The sequence below is a fragment of the Cavia porcellus genome, unplaced genomic scaffold (genome assembly GCF_034190915.1).
Source record: "Cavia porcellus strain 051 isolate PalLab524CR breed Dunkin Hartley unplaced genomic scaffold, mCavPor4.1 scaffold_29, whole genome shotgun sequence".
Classification (NCBI taxonomy): Eukaryota; Metazoa; Chordata; class Mammalia; order Rodentia; family Caviidae; genus Cavia; species Cavia porcellus.
Genome location: NW_026947512.1, coordinates 4850431 through 4867746, shown reverse-complemented (window position 1 = coordinate 4867746; position 17316 = coordinate 4850431). Strand labels below are relative to the sequence as shown.

Below are 17316 nucleotides of genomic sequence, written 5' to 3'. Positions count from 1 at the left end.
GACTCGGAAGGAATGCTAGACAGAAGAGGTAGCATTTCAACTTGGCCTTGAATCTTGACAGACACACACAGCTTCCAAGCAAAGAAGGGGTACAAACTAGCCTTGCAAGCCTGCGTCTGCTTTTGGGAAATGGGCTGTGGCTAAGGCGTGGCCATGGAGGACTCCAAGCAGGAAAAGTTGGCAGAAATGATGAGATAAGGTTTGAAGACAAAGGCATGGCTCAGACCTTGCAAGACTTCAAAGGCCACAGTTAGTTCTTTTGCTTCGCTCAGGAGAAGGCAGAGGAGACTGGGAAGGAGGAGGTGATGGGTAGAAAGAAGGGAACTTAGAAGATCTGGCGTTATGGTTCTTCTCCAAGACTGTCTGTCCTTGCGTGGACACTTGCCCTCACAAAGGGCCACTTGATTTCCTTTAGCTTCAGTTTTCTGAGCTGGATAGTGGAGGCATTCACAATAGTGTTTGCCCTCTATGCTCAAGGATTATTGTGGTTGTAGCCTGCTGAGAGTTTCCTTTTTCAAGGTCTTGCTCAAAATAATACCTCTTAGTAAACCTTTCTTAACTCCTTCAGAGCTTAAGTGAAAGATCAAGATACACAGACAGGAAAGGATAAGGAATGTAGCCAAAGAAAATACTAAGGTTTGAAAAACTTAGAATTTGAGAGCACGCAGGCCTAGTTCTAACCCTTGCTCCATTTCTTATTTAAACTTGATCAAATTGCTTTAGTTTTAAATTGAGAATGAAAATACTCATTCTGTGTTCTCTTCAGAAAGCTTGCAAAGATTAAATGAGTGACATATGTGAAGGGGCTTGGTGAATTAGAAAGTGTTTCCCAAATGCTACTTGCTATGTTTGTCACTTGAAATTTGGAAATGATACAGTCCGGTGGCATTTTTTAAAGGTATGTACCTATGAGGTACATGGAATTAAGGGAAGAGAGAGAGGTGGTCGAGAGAGTAACTCAACACTACTGCAGTTAAGGAAAGATTGTGTGAGCAAGGTAATAAGGATGACGAGAGAGGGTGGATTCAGGAGTCCTTTTGAGGATAGTGCCAACAAAACAATGGCACTAATTGTACTTGAGGGATGGAAAGGAGCAAAGAGCTAACGGTATGAACTTTGGTGGATGGTGACACTGTGAACCACCCCGGCTTTGTTACTTTCTGATTGCTGGAATGTAGGAAAGAGAGCAGGACAGAAGCTATCCTGGTGCTTGACTTCTGTTCCCTTGACCCTCACCAGCACTGCCTGCCCTTCATTTTAACTCTTTGCTTCTCATCACAGTACCTTTAATAGAAGCTACTGAAGCACTAAGCAAGTTGGGAAACCTTGTCCCCAAACCCTCAGATTTACTGTAACCATAGTAACCGTAGAACCTGTCCCTGAAGAAGCCAGCTCTATTTTGGCAGCAGGGCCAGGTGAGACTACCTCCCTATGGAGGTAGACCAGCCCGTCCCCTTCTTCTGCACTGTCCCTGGGTGCATCTCTCAGTCCTTGGCTTAGCTCTCCTTCCCTGGACATGAGGGTAGAGCTGGGAGGATCCAAAATGCTTGCTGGACTCTCATTTTCAGGATACAGCTTTTTATTTATGGTGATAACCTTAAATAAGTGGAGCAGCTTCTGGGGCAGATAGAAAGCACTTGAACCATGGTGGGCAGGACTGCAGTACCAAGAGGGAATTTCTGCCTGCAAGTGTGTCTGGTGACGAGGAAAGCAGCCTGGTTACTGGAGAAGCCAATTAGCTAATAACTCCTTCCCCATTTGTTCAACCACTGCATGTGGTCCTTCATCTTTACCCAGGAGCATTTTTAATCATCTTTTCTCCTCCCTGCAGCTCCCATGGAGCTTCAGTCTTCTCTTTTTCTTGTCCCAGAGTGTGGCTTTGTGTTCTCTTGACTTCCTTCTGTTTTATCCTTTGCTACCTTCTTACCTCACCTTCCGACTGTCTTTCTATTGGGAACCTACCTATGTCCTTTCTTTTATTATTTGACCAACACCAGGCTGTCTTATAGCCCTTCAAGTCATCTGTCCACTGGGCTTATATGTCCCTCCTTATGGAGGCCAGAAGTGGGGAGATCACTGTAAGCCATTGGAGCCATCCAGATAGGAGATGATGATGACACCACAGAGTTCCCATCCCAGCGTATTACTTCATGTACCCCAGCCTAGGGTGCTCCACGTGTTAGAGGCAGAGTTTAATAGTGCTCAGTTTAGAGAATGTCTATGAGGCTCAAGTGAGTTAGTATGGAAAACTTCACACAGGACTGGCACATAATAATTTGTCAATACATATTGGTCACTGTTGTTATCAAAAGTAGAAAGGATAGCTCCTGAGAAGGCTAAGGGCTTCCACTGTGGCAGAGAGATTGAACATGGCATTTTGAAAATCCAGTTGGTGCATGGCTAAAAAGTTCCTGTCAAAATAGGGCACATGCCTGCCATCCCAGCTACACATGAGGCTGAGGCAAGAGTTTCACAGGTTGGAGCCACTTAATGAAAATTTGCCTCAAAATACAAATTGTATAAAAGGTGCTTGGGATAAAATCCAGTACTCTATGGCCTCTGCACCCAACACCACAAACAAAACAGTGCAGTGCAAAGGGCATTGTGCCTGGCTGGCGTGCCGGCTGGGCAGGGCTCCCATGAGAAGCTGCCCTGCAGCCCAGGCCAAAGAACTGTGGAGGTGGAGGGTCTGGAGGAACCTCCTCACACATGCTTTCTCTTTGTCATGGTATTGTCTAAACTCAGTGACTCTTATCCTTCTTATCCACAGGGAATTTGCCAAAGAGAGAGAGCGAGTGGAGAACAGGAGGGCATTCATGAAACTGCGACGCCAGCAGCAGATTGAGCGCGAGCTGAACGGCTACCGGGCCTGGATTGACAAAGCTGGTGAGGCTGTGGGCTGGGAGGGCTGGGAGTGGGCTGCCTAGGCCTCCAAGGCCACGCCCTCCCTGTGTTTCCATTTAAGGTCAGTCTAGAAGAGAGCAGAGAGCAGCCCTGATTCCCTTGTAAGGTGTTTGGTTTCCTGCTGGTCCCACTTTCTTTGGTTGCGGTCTGACTTTCCCATTTCTTCTATCAGACACTTGTCACAAAGCAAGCATATTAGCAGGATGAACAGAAGAAAAATGTAATCCGAGAGTTGAGGTTGGAATGGTGACTTTTATACTCACCCCCTGCTCCCACTGACAGTCCATACATGTAGCAAATATACATTATGCACCTACTTTGTGCCAGGCTGTCTCCTAGGCTCTTGAGTTACAGCCATAAACCAAATACACAGACTCCTGAAAACTCTTGTCTTGAGGAGTTCATTCTTTTCTAGACAGGAAAGGAAACAATAAACAAAATAATAAAGACAGTAAGTACAATGAGCAAAAAGACCAAGATTAGGTATGGGATGTGCTGAAATTGTAAATAGAGAGCTTGGGATAGGCCCATCTGTCTGTAGACCTGAAGGAGATGAGCAGGTGAGCCGCAGGAAGATGTGGGAAAAGCACAGGTTCCTAATAGGGGAAGGGCCAGGTGTGAGTCAGGAGCAGAAGGGAGGCGGACAAGGGGAGAGTGACAGAAGATGAAATGAGGGTGGTTCTGGGAGTGGGCAGCAGTCGCATGTAACCGTATGGGCTGTTGTAAGAGTTCGGGGCTTTAGTGTAGGTAGTAAAAGCACTGGCATGCTCAGACTTAAGATTTTGAAGGAGCATTTGGTTGCTGCTTTGAAAACAGTGCATAAGAAGACGAGGCCAGAAACAGGGAGACCTGTGTAAGGCCATGGCAGGTAGCAGATGATGACAAGCACAGATCTTTCCTAAGGCCTGGAGTGTCCTCACTTCCCACCCTATAGCCCAGCATCAAGAGCACCTGGGGCCCAGCCCTGAGGATGAGTCCATGCCACCATGATTTCATTATCACACAGAGCCACCAGATTCAAGTTTGACTGTGGCTCAGTTGATTATGAGGGACATCCATCAGTCACCCTTCATCTGTCAATAAAAAGGATACATTTGTTTGTATTATTCTTTAAAAGTTGGAATATATATATTTTCATTTTCTTCCACGGAGGAGTGATATTGTAAAATAAAATTTAAAAATAAAATAACACATGGCAGAGAGCATCCTTCTCTATTCCTAGTAGAAAGCCTAATGCAAATGTGAGGTCCCACAGGAAATTTTAGAGTATGATTTGGTGCTTAGTTGCCTGAGCTTTCAGCTTCTGTAGGAGCTTTAGAGTGACCTGAGGTCCCCTTAGTCTGACCATCAACACATGAAAAGGCCACAAAGTTCTGGAGTCAGCCTCTGATTATCTGTAAGGGTTGAGAGAATGCACATATGGTTGAAAACCAGAGAAACACCCCAGTCTGGGACAGACACATTTTCTTTTTGCCTCCAAAAGTGTAAGGAATGCCTGTTGACTGAATGTCCACTTCATCCTCACTCCTTCAAGACAGTGGTCTAGGGGCTCGTGATTATGAGTCTCCCCACCTCTTCCTGAAATGGTAACTCAGCATTATCATAGGAGGGTGAGCTGATTTGCCTCCAGGGTAGGCAGGCAGCTTGCTGTTCCCAACTGTCCTTGGCATCCTCGGGGCAGAAACCATCTGACAGACTGCAGAGCGAACTGGCAGCAGAACCAGAAAAGAATCCTCCCAGTCCTGGTTGTGACCCCACACAGGGTCAGGTGACCAGCTCTGCTGCTCTTCTGTTTTGTGGCGTGCTTTTCAGATACTTGGAAAATTCCAAGGCTTCCCTTTCTCCCAGTTGGCAAAGCCAGCTCTCTCTCTCTCTAAGAAAAAAAGACACGCTGCAACGTCAAATTGTGCTTCCTGGCCCTTCCCTTTACAAATGGAGCATGAGTGAATCAGAGACATATGGGTTACATTTCCCTGGAAAGACACTCCAGTTTGAAAGCGAACTTGGCAAAAGGCATCAGTGGGGGAGGGGAGGCTTCGACACATGAAGAGCCTCAGCTTTTCCCAGAGATCCTCAGAAGCACCACACCTTCCATCTGCCATGGGGCTTTTCTCCCCAGGCCAAAGCCTGACACTTTGCAGCAAAAGTAACTCTCTGGCCACAGTAATTAATGCTGCTATGAGGTATTTTACCAAGGTCCGAATTTTAAAATGATGCCCTCCAAACAACTTGTGCTATAAAATGCCTTTAAAACATTGTCTGTCTGTATGAGGAAACATTCCACCAATAACACTTAACCTGTTAGCTCAGTGTTCTGCCAGAGGCTTACTTTAAAAAGAAAGCTAAACATTTATGACCTGGCATAATGGCCATCCCACATAGTAATGTCCAAGCCTCAAAATGGTCCCCTCCCTCAGAAATACATTGCATACTCTCAATTTTATATGCAAGTGAAATTATGGTAATGACTTTACCCTCTCCTACTCATCCTTCTACTTGTTATAAGTGCTTAAATTAAACTCTTGTTTAATTGGTACCATCACAAGCTTTTCCCCAGCATATGGGATCTTCAGGAGCGATGGTTGTGGCCATCTACTCCCTGGCCTATCTGTTGAGAGTGGTTGAGAATGGAAATCTGTCGATGTCTTTTCCAGCAAGGCACTCAGGAAATCACCAAACTTGGGATAGAAGCGCTGTTCGTTGGCCCTTTTAGAGGGATGCTAGTGAGGTTTATTGTAACAGGACTTTGTAGAGAATAGTACCCCTTAGATCTACCCTTGGAGTAGAGGACCCTTTAAACCTAGGGATAGTATGGTGTTTCTTCGAAACATGAAAAAGCAAATTCATCAATTAAACACCAAGTCGTTCATTTTTACAGCACTGCCTGAGTGACTAACAACTCAGTTCAAGCCTAAGAGTTAAGGCTACCCAAAGTTAGCATAGATCCTCCACAAAACTGATACCAGAAAGTGGGGGTTTCCAGGTGACCCACATTTCTCCTTGGATGACTACAAATTTGTAGGATCTTACAATCCCTGCATCTACCCACCCCTCTAGTGGCCAAAGATCCTATAATTTGCTAGAATGAGTTACAAAAGTGAGGAAGAACAATACTTCCTAGTTTATTATAAAGACTACAACTGGAATGGCTGATGAAAGAGACACTCAGAGCAAGGTGTGCCCTCTCAGCAGAGGGAGTGTTCACCAACCCAGAAACTCCTGAGCTCCGTGGATTAGAGGGATTTATGGAGATTGTATTTCTTGAGCATGCATGATTAAATCATTCGCCATTGGTGATTGAACTCAGTCTCACCTCTCTCCTCCCCAGAGGTAGGGATGCAGAGTACAGTAAAAATCTAGCTCTCCAATTATGTGGTCAAGTTTCCACATAATAGCTGCCATGCTTTAAACTAGCCAGGGTCCGTCTCCTCTCTAGGAATCATCCATTAGCATATAAAAGAGTTCTGTGCCAGGAACCACAGACAAAACCCAAATATTTATTTAGTTTTTTATTATGCCACGGGGACAAATCATGGTGGACTCAAGCCCTGCTTCACTGAAGCAAGGTAGTGATGGCAAGGAGGCACACTTCAGCCCTATAGCTCTCTGATCTTTGTGCTTCTGCCTCAGTCTCCTCCTCAAAGATATGGACAGGGTGGTGCCCAAAGCCTGGATTGATTTCCTGAATAAGGAAGTAGGAATTATGGTGTAGGGAGACAAGAGAAATTAGAAAGTTCTGTTGCTAGAAAAACTCTAGGAGCTTAGAAGAGAAAGAACCCTGAGTGAAAATAAAAACAGAAATGGAACTTTTCCACTCCTATCAGTCTAGGGGGTCCTCATCCAAGGTACAGTCCTGAGCAAGGGCATCACAGATAGACCTAGTACTCTGTGCTCCCTGGTGACACTTGGTTTCTTTCTATGCGACAGGCTTTGAACCTTTTGCTCACCGTTTGTGGCTCTGACTCAGAGCTGTCCCTGAAGGATTTTCATTTTGCACAATAATTTGGAATTTACAGATAATTTACTAAACCATTTGTTTCTCTACAGAGGAAGTCATGCTTGCTGAAGAAAATAAAAATTCTGGGACCTCAGCCTTAGAAGGTAAGGAAGTGCTACAGTGCCTTTGCCCGTCTCTGGCTGCGGCAATCTCTCTTGATCAAAAGAGAAAGAGAAAAAAAGAAAAGAGAGACGCTCTGGGATTTGAAATGCAAGTCTCTCTGCAATAAAATCCCTCATGCTTTAAAGTGAAGAGATTTGAGTCACAGATTTAAATGTCCTTTAAAGTGATGAAAATGAAACCCGAGAGTTGCTTTGTTCCAGGGCATGTGATTGATACTGTGCAATGAAAAGGCCATCATCCAACCAGTGATATATAAAGGGATCTTCTTGTACAATTTGTAGGGACCATCTTAAGACCACTTGCATTACCAGGAAGGGCATTGTTTCTGAAGAGCCAGAACAAATAGATATGAAGTGTCTGTTTACCCACTGCATTTAGATAAGTTTTAGTGAGGATTCCAGAGGCCTGGGGTTTCAGCAGGTGCTGGTAAGTGCAGAATTCGTGGTTCTGTACACAGTCTCAATCTCAGTCAACCTGGTGCAATACTAAAGGCAGACGCCTGTGACACAGAGTCCTTGCACAAGGCCTCTGGCCCACAGTCCTCAAAGTTTTGTCCAGGATGGTCTGGTGTACTTGTGGCCTCTCACTGGCCTTCCCCTTCCCTGGCGTAGTGCTTCGAAGGGCCACCATCAAAAGGAGCCGGACGGAGGCCATGACCCGAGACTCCAGCGATGAGCACTGCGTTGATATCTCCTCTGTGGGTGAGTGATCCAGTTAGACCTTCTTTTACTTCTCTGGATCTCCCATGAAAACGAAGATTCTGTCTTTTGAGAAGAACCACAAGGAGGAAAAGAACCCAAAGGATCCAGAATTTAGGATTGTAACTAAGGGAAGGCATGGGAATCTAATCTATTTGACAAATGATTTACAGGAGAAAAAGAACCAGGGGATGCTGTTTACGTGAAATGTGGGATGTGGGGGTTTTCTGAGTATGGCAGATGTTTCTCCTTCACAGATATATCCTCTCTCTCTCCTGAGTGTGATACTGAGAATGTACTTTGGGATACAGGTTGTACATCGCTAATCCAAAAATCTGAAATCTGAATGGCTCCAATACCAGAAACTTCTCAAGCGATGATATGGTGCTACAAGTAGAAAATTCCATGTCATGGAATTTGTTCCATTGCACAAATCTAAGAATATTGTGTAAAATTACCTTTTATCTATTATATATATATGACACATAAAAGAATTTCATATTTAAACTTGGGTCCCATTCCCAAGATATATTGTTAGGCATAACAAACGTTCCAGTATCTGAGAAAAAAATCTGAAATGCCTCTGGTTTCAAGTGTTTTGGATAAGATCTTCAACCTGTATTTTTCAAAGGATCCTGAAGACTGATTCCTTCTAGTGACTCAGATGTGAGAACTTGAAGTCATTTCTTAGCCATAGTAGAACCCACCTACTTCCACCGTATGAAAATTAAACTAACTCCTCTTAAAAGACCTTTGATGTGACCGAAGTTCAATCCTAGGTTTTCTTACGGATTCTGACTGAAGACAGGTTTTCTTCCCCAGAAAAATGACAGGCTATCACTCCATCCTTAACAGCAGAAGCGACTTTCAAAGCTCATTGCTACTTTACGTTGCCAGTGGCAGAAATATCACAGATGCAGAAGAAAGGTTCTGGTGACCGAAGCATCTTTAAAAGGGAAGGGCAGAGAGAAGCCCAGTCTGTTGCAAATATGAATACAACCCTGTTAGGATTCAAGATGCTAGGTGTTTGCCTCATGTCCTGCCTGGAATCTTTTGATTTGGTAGATTGAGTGCCCAGAGAGGAAAACGGGGTCATTGCGGATGGAAGTTATTTACCCCATACAAGACTTGCTCAGACCTACAATGTGGCAGTCGCCTTGCCCCGAGGCTCAAGCTGCCCACCTTGCCCTTTGGATGTCGCCTGGCCACAGAGCATGATCCCAGGATATTTTGCAACCTCATTCTTCCTCGTTTCCCCTCTCCTAGGCACACCTCTTGCCCGAGCCAGTATCAAGAGCACAAAGGTAGATGGAGCTTCCTATTTCCGGCACAAAGAAAGGCTTCTACGCATCTCTATTCGCCACATGGTTAAATCCCAGGTGTTTTACTGGATCGTCCTGAGCCTCGTGGCTCTTAACACCGCCTGTGTAGCCATCGTGCATCACAACCAGCCCCAGTGGCTCACTCACCTCCTCTGTAAGTAAAGGGTGACTGTGGGGTCGCTGCTGGGGACAGATGGATCAGTATGTGAATGAATGTGAGAGGGCAAAGTCGGCTCCACCTGGCAGTGTAGTTCTGCCAGCCCAGAGCCTATTCTACTGTGAGAGAGGCCAGAGCTATCTGCAAGGGGGTGGCTTGTTTCTTGCTGTTCCCAGCCTTCCTTTCTTATTTAATCAGGCAAACAAATCCTGACGGATGAGTTAACAAGATAATGTTACACTTGGATGCTAGAAGACCTTCACTGGGGCTCTTCAGGAGGTTTGGTGGTGTAGGAATTTGAGTTACTGAAGTCATGGGGAGAGAGTTCTTAGGGGAATGAGTCCCTCAAATGAACCAAAAAAGGAACTTACAGGGCAGCTCTGGATAAGGTTGCCACTAAGTGTGTGTGAGAGTGAGGAGATATTTATGGGTGAGCATGTGGAGGGTGGACTCCAGTTCTTCCATCAAAGGCTTTCTTTAGCCTCTGAGGGCCACCATTCACGAAAGGGTAATGATAAACCAGCCTGTTGAAATAGAGCAAAACGTGTCTGTTGATTGACCCTGGAACTCAGTCTATCTCTGCCCAGTAGGCTTTGCTGGCACTGACCTGTCACCAAGCATCCTTGCAGTGTCTTGTGGGTTCCACTGTAGGTATATGGACTTGTTGCTGAATGCGGGAGCTCACACTATCTATGGAACAAATGCTCTACCTTTAATGTTTTCAGACTATGCAGAATTTTTGTTTCTGGGACTCTTCCTTTTGGAGATGTCCCTGAAGATGTATGGCATGGGACCTCGCCTTTATTTTCACTCTTCATTCAACTGCTTTGATTTTGGGGTAAGTCTTCTGAAGCCTCCCTACCCTGCCATTTCATGTTGATAGGCTGTGGTCTCAGATAAGCAGCTTGCTCTATCGCTCGGCATGAACCCTGAAATCAGAATTTGTAGAAGGAGAATAGGTAAGATGAGCCAAAGGGAGTTCAGAAGTAAATGACTCCTGCCAAGCTAGGGCTTGATTTTTTTTCAAGTGCTTTGATTTTTAATATTTTTATTAATGTATACTACATACACTAAAAAGTGCACACTTAAGTATATAGCTCAGTGAGGTTTTTCAAAGCTACCCCAGCCAGAGGTTTGAACCACTTATTATCTTGGGGGAAGTCTGGGGGTGAGGGACAAAGAACTTAATTCTAGAGGTGTTTCCATAAGAAAGAGAAGTTTATGTATTTGGGGCTTTCTTCTACTTCAGTTTAAAATTAACATAATTATCTAGATAAACCTTCATGCAAACACACATACCCTATATTAGCAAGTCACCACCTAGAGCATTTCAAACAACTGTTTGCTTCCTGTGTAACATCTAGATGTGTGTTGCTAGTAGTTGTGAAAGTGCATCCACCTGTGTTCTTTTACTGTGCTGCTCACAGAAAGTATGTGCTACATTCATGGAATCGGAGATAACTAAGCCTTTTACCCACAGGTAAATAGAGACCATCACGCTAGGGTCATGGAACCAGTCAGTGGCAGAATGAAGCAATGGAACTTGGGGTTCCTCAGCCACTTCTCTTTCTGCCAAACCCACTTCTTTCCTGCCAAAGCCTCAGTTAGGGGCTAAAGATTTTGAGCACTTGCCAATTTGCATTTTCACTTGGAACATATGGTTCTGAGCACAGGCAATTTTCAGGCATAACAGCTAGTGAGAGACCATTTTAACCTTGCTGTCCTTGTGTACGTGCTTGTTAACATCACCGTGAGGATTTAGTTTTGTTATTTCACCCTGAACAATGTCCAGAACATAGTAGATATTCAATAAATATATAATTAAGCCAAAAAATACTTGAAATGTTAACTTAAAATTGCTACTTCTGATAACAATGTCCTGTGTCAACCAAGACTCACATGGAGGGGTGTGGGACCTCAGTGACCAAAATATACTTCATGAATTGAGAAACAAAATATTCTTGTTAGTACTAAACTTTAGGGCAATGAGAGAATGTAGGGCCTCTCTTTGATTTCTATGTTGGAACAACCTGTACAAATTCAAATTAGTTTCTGTGTTGTAAATCTCTCTTTGTTTGTTCAAGGTAAGATGAGGTGAAAAAAATTTGGATACCAAATTTGCACAGAAGTAGTGACTGCTGTTGTAGGTATCACTAAGGACAGGTGTGAGCAAACCAATATAGAGGGTGAAAGGATAAAGTTAGGAAGGGGAATGGAAGCAGTGGGAGAGGAGGACAGTCTCATTTCTCTCATTCATACATAGCGAGCCCTGGTAGAGACATGGCTGGGTGGGGAGAGGAGAATTGTAATTGCACCATAGCCCAGTGAGAGCAGCTGAGTGTGTGCTGAATCCAGAGTACTTTTCTTCTCCTCGTCTTTTGTCTTGTCTTTTAGGTCACAGTGGGCAGCATCTTTGAAGTAGTCTGGGCAATCTTCAGACCTGGTACATCCTTTGGAATCAGTGTTTTGCGAGCTCTCCGACTTCTAAGAATATTTAAAATAACCAAGTAAGTGATGAGAGCTTGGACTCTTTCCGGTATCTTTGAGAGTGGAACCTCTCTCTCTGCTTTATTGCATTTCATTCTACCCCTTCCTTGTCCACCCCACATTTCCACACCTTTCCCTTCGCTGCCTCACTCCCATTCCATTTGTCAGCTTCTCCTCCTCCAAATATCAAACTAGAAAAATATCTCTGGTACCAGATTCAGTGCCACATTCCTAAGAGGAGCACTGCCTCTTTTCCTTCAGTTCTGTAAATGCAGCTTATTTCAGAGACTGCTAGGACGGTGCTGAGCTCAGCTTGTGGGTGACATGATTTTTGGTGTCTTTTGTCATAATTGCATCTTGGTTTCATAGGTACTGGGCGTCACTTCGGAATTTGGTGGTCTCCTTGATGAGCTCCATGAAGTCCATCATCAGTTTGCTCTTCCTCCTCTTCCTCTTCATCGTTGTTTTCGCTCTACTAGGCATGCAGCTGTTTGGAGGCAGGTAAGTTCCGGAGCACTTTCCACTGGAAGGAGGTTCTGAACAGTCTCGGGCCAGTCATTGATGTACAACATGGAGGCTTGTAATGAATGATCAGCCCAAACCCTGTCTTACTGCCTGCACCTTGTAATGTGCATAGTTTATCAGTAGTCATCACTACTACCATCTTTTGAGGGAAAGTAAGAAAAAGGAACTTAGAGAAAGGGAAAGTAAGGGATGAAACTGTGGGTTTGGGAGAGGAAATTTGGTATACGAGATTTCCATTCCATTTTCTCTCTGAATTTCCTTTTCAGGTTTAACTTTAATGATGGGACTCCTTCAGCAAATTTTGATACCTTCCCTGCAGCTATCATGACTGTGTTCCAGGTAAAAGGCTGAGAGTCTAGAAATGCTATATGTGGTTCCTTGGACCACACACTAGAGGATGACAATATGACACTGTCAGGATTCCTATTTCCTGTCTGACTCCTCCCAGTTAGCAGAGTACTTTTCCTTTTTGAGCAGTTGTTACCACAATCCTCAGACTTCTGGGGCCATAGTCTTATCCATAACAAAAGAACTATGTTAGCATCACCTAGCTGTCCTTCCTCCAACACCTGTGAAGTTGAAGGACATTGAATCTGAGACATTCAGCCACAAATTGTGTTTATGTTTTTCTGAAATCTGGAGCATCTTCTAACCCATGTATCCATTCAATGAGATATCTTTGCTATGCTTCCTCCAAATCAAACAGCTTTTTAAATCAGGAAGAAAATTCAACATCAGTAGTGTTTACCCTCTTACAGACAAAAAAAAAAAAGCATTACAGTGGTTAGAACCTGGGGCTGAAGCAGATCCAGGTTTCCTCAACTGGAACTTACGGCATTCTTTGTAATAATCCTACTGTTTTGGGAGCTACATATTGGCAGCTCTGGTGACAATTAGGTAGTGATGAGGCGACCTGGCCGAGCTGGAGGAGGGAAGAACTTTGTAGTAAAGATTACAGCCTTTAATCATGATTTCTCAATGGCAAATATTCTCTTCCTTATCAATCAAACAAAACAAAATGAAACAAAACTTTAGAACTAATCAAAGGAATGACTTTTCCCCATTCCTTGGCAGGAGATCCCAGCAAGGGGGAAAATAGGAAAGAACCAACTGCAGTATTTGCATTGGCCCCATCTTCCCTGCCTCCTCAGAGCTCTGATGTGCCTGTTGTTTTCTCTGTGTAGATCCTGACAGGGGAGGACTGGAATGAGGTGATGTACAATGGGATCCGTTCTCAGGGTGGAGTCAGCTCAGGCATGTGGTCAGCCATCTACTTCATTGTACTTACCTTGTTTGGAAACTGTATCCTTTAAAATGCTTTTCTTTATGCTGATCACCTTCTTGGACCGGCAGTGAGGAGTAGGTGGTGGTAGTCATAATGATAGAGCTGGGGAATCCAAGAGACTGTCTAAATGGACATTACTAGATGTACCAAAGGAATTATGATCCAAAAATACTTGTATGATAGTTCTGTAAAGAATACAAACCTAAGTAGATGCTGAGGGTCAGACAAGACTATAATCATGAGATATCCATAAAAAGAAAGTTATACAGTGAGTCACAGAAATGGAAGACCAGTCCATTTCAATGGCACATTGATTTTCCTTTTATTCTGAAGATTACTGAATCTGGCTTTCTATGCTAGAACCAGTTTTATGTTACACTATCATCTGAACTCAAAGACAGTCAGAAAATTGAGGCTTTGGGTGTTAGAGCATGCAGTAGAAATAGATTTCATAAAGAATCAGGTGTGCTGACTGTGACATTTTCTTAAATGAATTATAGAAGTCTTCTAGGACCCTAAAGCGAAGAATGAGACAAATAAGTTAGTGTCCATTGTTGAGAGTTGATCAGTGACAGGGGCTATAGGATCTCATTGGCCTTTAAGGACAGAATAGCCTGATGCCCATTTGTCTAGGTAGGATTCAATTCCATCTTCTAGGAAGGTGAGATGGCAGAGAGCTCCTTACATATCTTGATGTTCACTGATTTTCTTATTAGTTATGGGGTCAAGGCCATAGATGTCAGATCTCCTCATGCTATATTGCCTCCTGAGTAGTTTGAGTCAGACATTTCTTTGCGCTGTGTGAAGGAAAAGATGATGTATGAAAGAAGGGAAGTGTATCTTTTTTTTCCTTCCAACTCAGCCCCTCATGCCTGCTGTGATTTGTAGCCACTTCTGCCAGTGTCAGACAGAAAAGTCATGGAACTACCCTTTCAGAGTTGCTGATTTTTCGCTTGTGCATTCTTAACCCATAACCCATAGATACACTGCTGAATGTCTTCTTGGCCATTGCTGTGGACAATCTAGCCAATGCTCAGGAACTGACCAAGGTAAGCGTTACTCTCTGAGGACTAGAGGATTGGAAATCCTCTGTTCTTGGAAGCTCTCTCAGGACATCTACATTTATCTAACTCAGGCTGCCAGAGATGTTTCTTTGAGGAGGTTCGAGAGAACCACGCACTCAATTTGGAAACCTGGTTCACTTTCACTGAATTTGGTGACCCTTAGACCCACCTGGGTTTGTCTCATCAGATAAAGACAATGACAGCTCATCCCTATGAGCCTTCACAGGGGTCCCTTCTAGCATTATGACATAAAGAATGATGGAAAACACTAAATTCTTGGATTTTAAACTTTTCATTTGCTATTGTGATCTAACCTTTAAGGGTTTGGGTATGAGAAGCCAGGAGCATTGTCGTTCCTGAACTATGGATGTTGGGATAGTCTGGTGGCCATGCCATTCTGGGGAAGTTTCAATTTTGTCAATTTGTTCCTTTCTTTCCTTTGATTCTGCAGGTGGCAATACTAATTGCAGTAGTCTGGTCTATGGAGATGGTTAAAAATTCTTCTCCCCACACAACACAAATTTGGTTTTAGGCAGAGACACATAGTGCCCTGGTAATGTTTCTGAGATTTTCCATATTTTTTTTCATGTGTTACCTGTTCTTCTCTACATTCCTGGGGGAGCTTCTTACCTGAATGAGATGAAAAGGAAAACGCTAGGTTAAATATCTAAAAAATTAGGTTTGAATCCCACATCTGCCACTTACTGGGCTGTTTTAACTTTGGCTAGACTCCTGATCTTCATTAATATCAGTTTTCCTCACATGTAAGGTGAGAATATACTTACCTCAGCATTGCTATGAAGAATTATGTATGTGAAAAGCAGAACTTGCTGGGAAGATATGTGTATTCCTAACCATTCTAGTCAGTTTACCTGAACTGCTTTTCCTTGGTGTCAAGACTTACATGCAGGAATTCAAGTGAGGGAAGGATGTCTCTGACTGAGAACTCAGGATGGGATACTTTGATGTGCAAGAGTGACACTGTGCTGGGCACTGAGACTTGGTGCTCACATTCAGGGCTGTCTTCATGGGACTGTGCCATGTTCCATGTGAGCCAGATACCACACAACATTTAAGCGCTGTTGGTTCCTGCTGCTGCCTTCATCAGCGGTCATGGACAGTAGCACCAAGTGCTGGGAATAGTGGACATCCACTGGGTGTCCAATGCAGCCTGGGGGGTGGGGAGAGGAAATACTCAGTGGCCTTGTGGGAGTTATGAGGCCATTGTCTCCCAAAGGGCCTGGCCTCTGGCCCTCTGCCCATTGGAGGACTCTAAGCCAACTTGATCTCATGCTGCTCTGTTAACTTCTTCCTCTTCTTGCCAAACTGTACTGGTCTTTAGAACTCCTGGAGGGAGCCAAAGGAAGCTCCTCTCCTTCATGGGGATATCAGGCAAAGCTGTCTCTGCTTTATGTCTAGGATGAGCAGGAGGAAGAGGAAGCCTTCAATCAGAAACATGCACTGCAGAAGGCTAAGGAGGTCAGCCCGATGTCTGCACCCAACATGCCTTCTATCGAGTGAGTTGGCTGCCCCTTCACAGACCTCTGGGCTGTGCTAAAGTGCATCCTTCAGTTCCTAAAGTTATTGATGTAGGAGTGTACCTCATTCATTCTAGGAACTGTTCCTGAGAATATAGCTATGAGCAAGAGAAAAGCCTCTTTTTGCATGGAGTTTTTATTTCAGTGAGGGAGGTATGTGACAAATAGGCAGGTTGTTTCAGATAGCAGTAAGTGCTATAAAGTAAATACAACAGGCTTGTCTGACAGCGAAGAACAAGAGCTATGATCAGGAGTACCTGGGGGCTGTCCTGGAGGTGTTCTGCAATGACACAATGTGTAAGTAGAGATGTACACGTGTAGAAGGCAGTTGTGTGACATTTTGAAGAAAAATTCTCCCTCACAAGGTCTAGCATGGCTGATGTTTAGTGAATAAGGGAGGCAGAAGACAGCAAAACCAGAGAGGTGGGCAGGACCCAGAGCAAAGATCCTGATTCTCAAATGAAAGATTTTAGCTTTTATTCTAATGACAATCATGGAAGGACTAAAAGTGGAAACAGAGTTATAATATGATTTCACCTTTAAAAAGTCAGCCTCCCACACTGGGGGTTTAGCTTAGTGGTATAAGCGCCTGCCTGGCAAACATGAGGTCGTGAGTTTGATCCCCCTTACTAAAAAGAAAAAAAAAGTTGGTCTCCTGTGTGGAGATTGGATTGTTGGAGCCAACGTTGGAGGCCGGGAGCCAGAGAGTTGGTTCTTCGAGTACGATAGGTGATGGTGATTTAGACCAGAGTGGTAGCAATGGAGGAGAGGAGAAGTAATCCCAGTCAGTCTATATTTCGGAATGAGAGCCAATAGGATGAGCTCAGACTAAGTACAAAAGGTGTGAAAATGGGGGAAAAGAAGAAGAAGAAGAAATAAAAATTGTTCCTGGGCTTTAAGGTTTTGAAGCCTAAACAATCGGGTATAAAGTGGTGGTATTTACTCATACTCTGGAGATGTTAGAAATCCAAAGTTTATTTTGGCCACATTAAATCTGACATATTTTAAGGCATCCAAGTGTTTGAACAGGCTATTGGATACAGGAGTCTGGAGGGTAGAAGAAAAGTCAGGATTAAAATAAAGGTTTGGAGGAAGTCATTTGCATTTAGATGGTATTTAAGCCATCAGTGTGGGTGCGATGACCCAGGGAGAGCAGGGCTGAGGAAGAGAGGAACTGAGGACAGAGGCTGAATGTGTGCCTCTGCTCACGGTCGGC

The 17316-nt window shown here is 44.0% G+C and overlaps 1 protein-coding gene across 3 annotated transcripts in view; it reads left to right on the top strand.

Moving 5' to 3' along the window:
- Nucleotides 1-17316, top strand: part of Cacna1e (calcium voltage-gated channel subunit alpha1 E) — a 479237-nt gene that overhangs the window by 380371 nt on the left and 81550 nt on the right. For all 3 annotated transcript variants that reach the window (XM_063240090.1, XM_063240088.1, XM_063240089.1), the window contains exons 10-20: nt 2771-2886; nt 6952-7005; nt 7636-7725; nt 8989-9198; nt 9927-10039; nt 11596-11708; nt 12058-12189; nt 12480-12552; nt 13398-13515; nt 14480-14547; nt 15982-16079. In XM_063240090.1, coding sequence (XP_063096160.1) covers nt 2771-2886; nt 6952-7005; nt 7636-7725; nt 8989-9198; nt 9927-10039; nt 11596-11708; nt 12058-12189; nt 12480-12552; nt 13398-13515; nt 14480-14547; nt 15982-16079 — 1185 coding nt within the window. The remainder of the gene's footprint in view (nt 1-2770; nt 2887-6951; nt 7006-7635; nt 7726-8988; nt 9199-9926; nt 10040-11595; nt 11709-12057; nt 12190-12479; nt 12553-13397; nt 13516-14479; nt 14548-15981; nt 16080-17316) is intronic.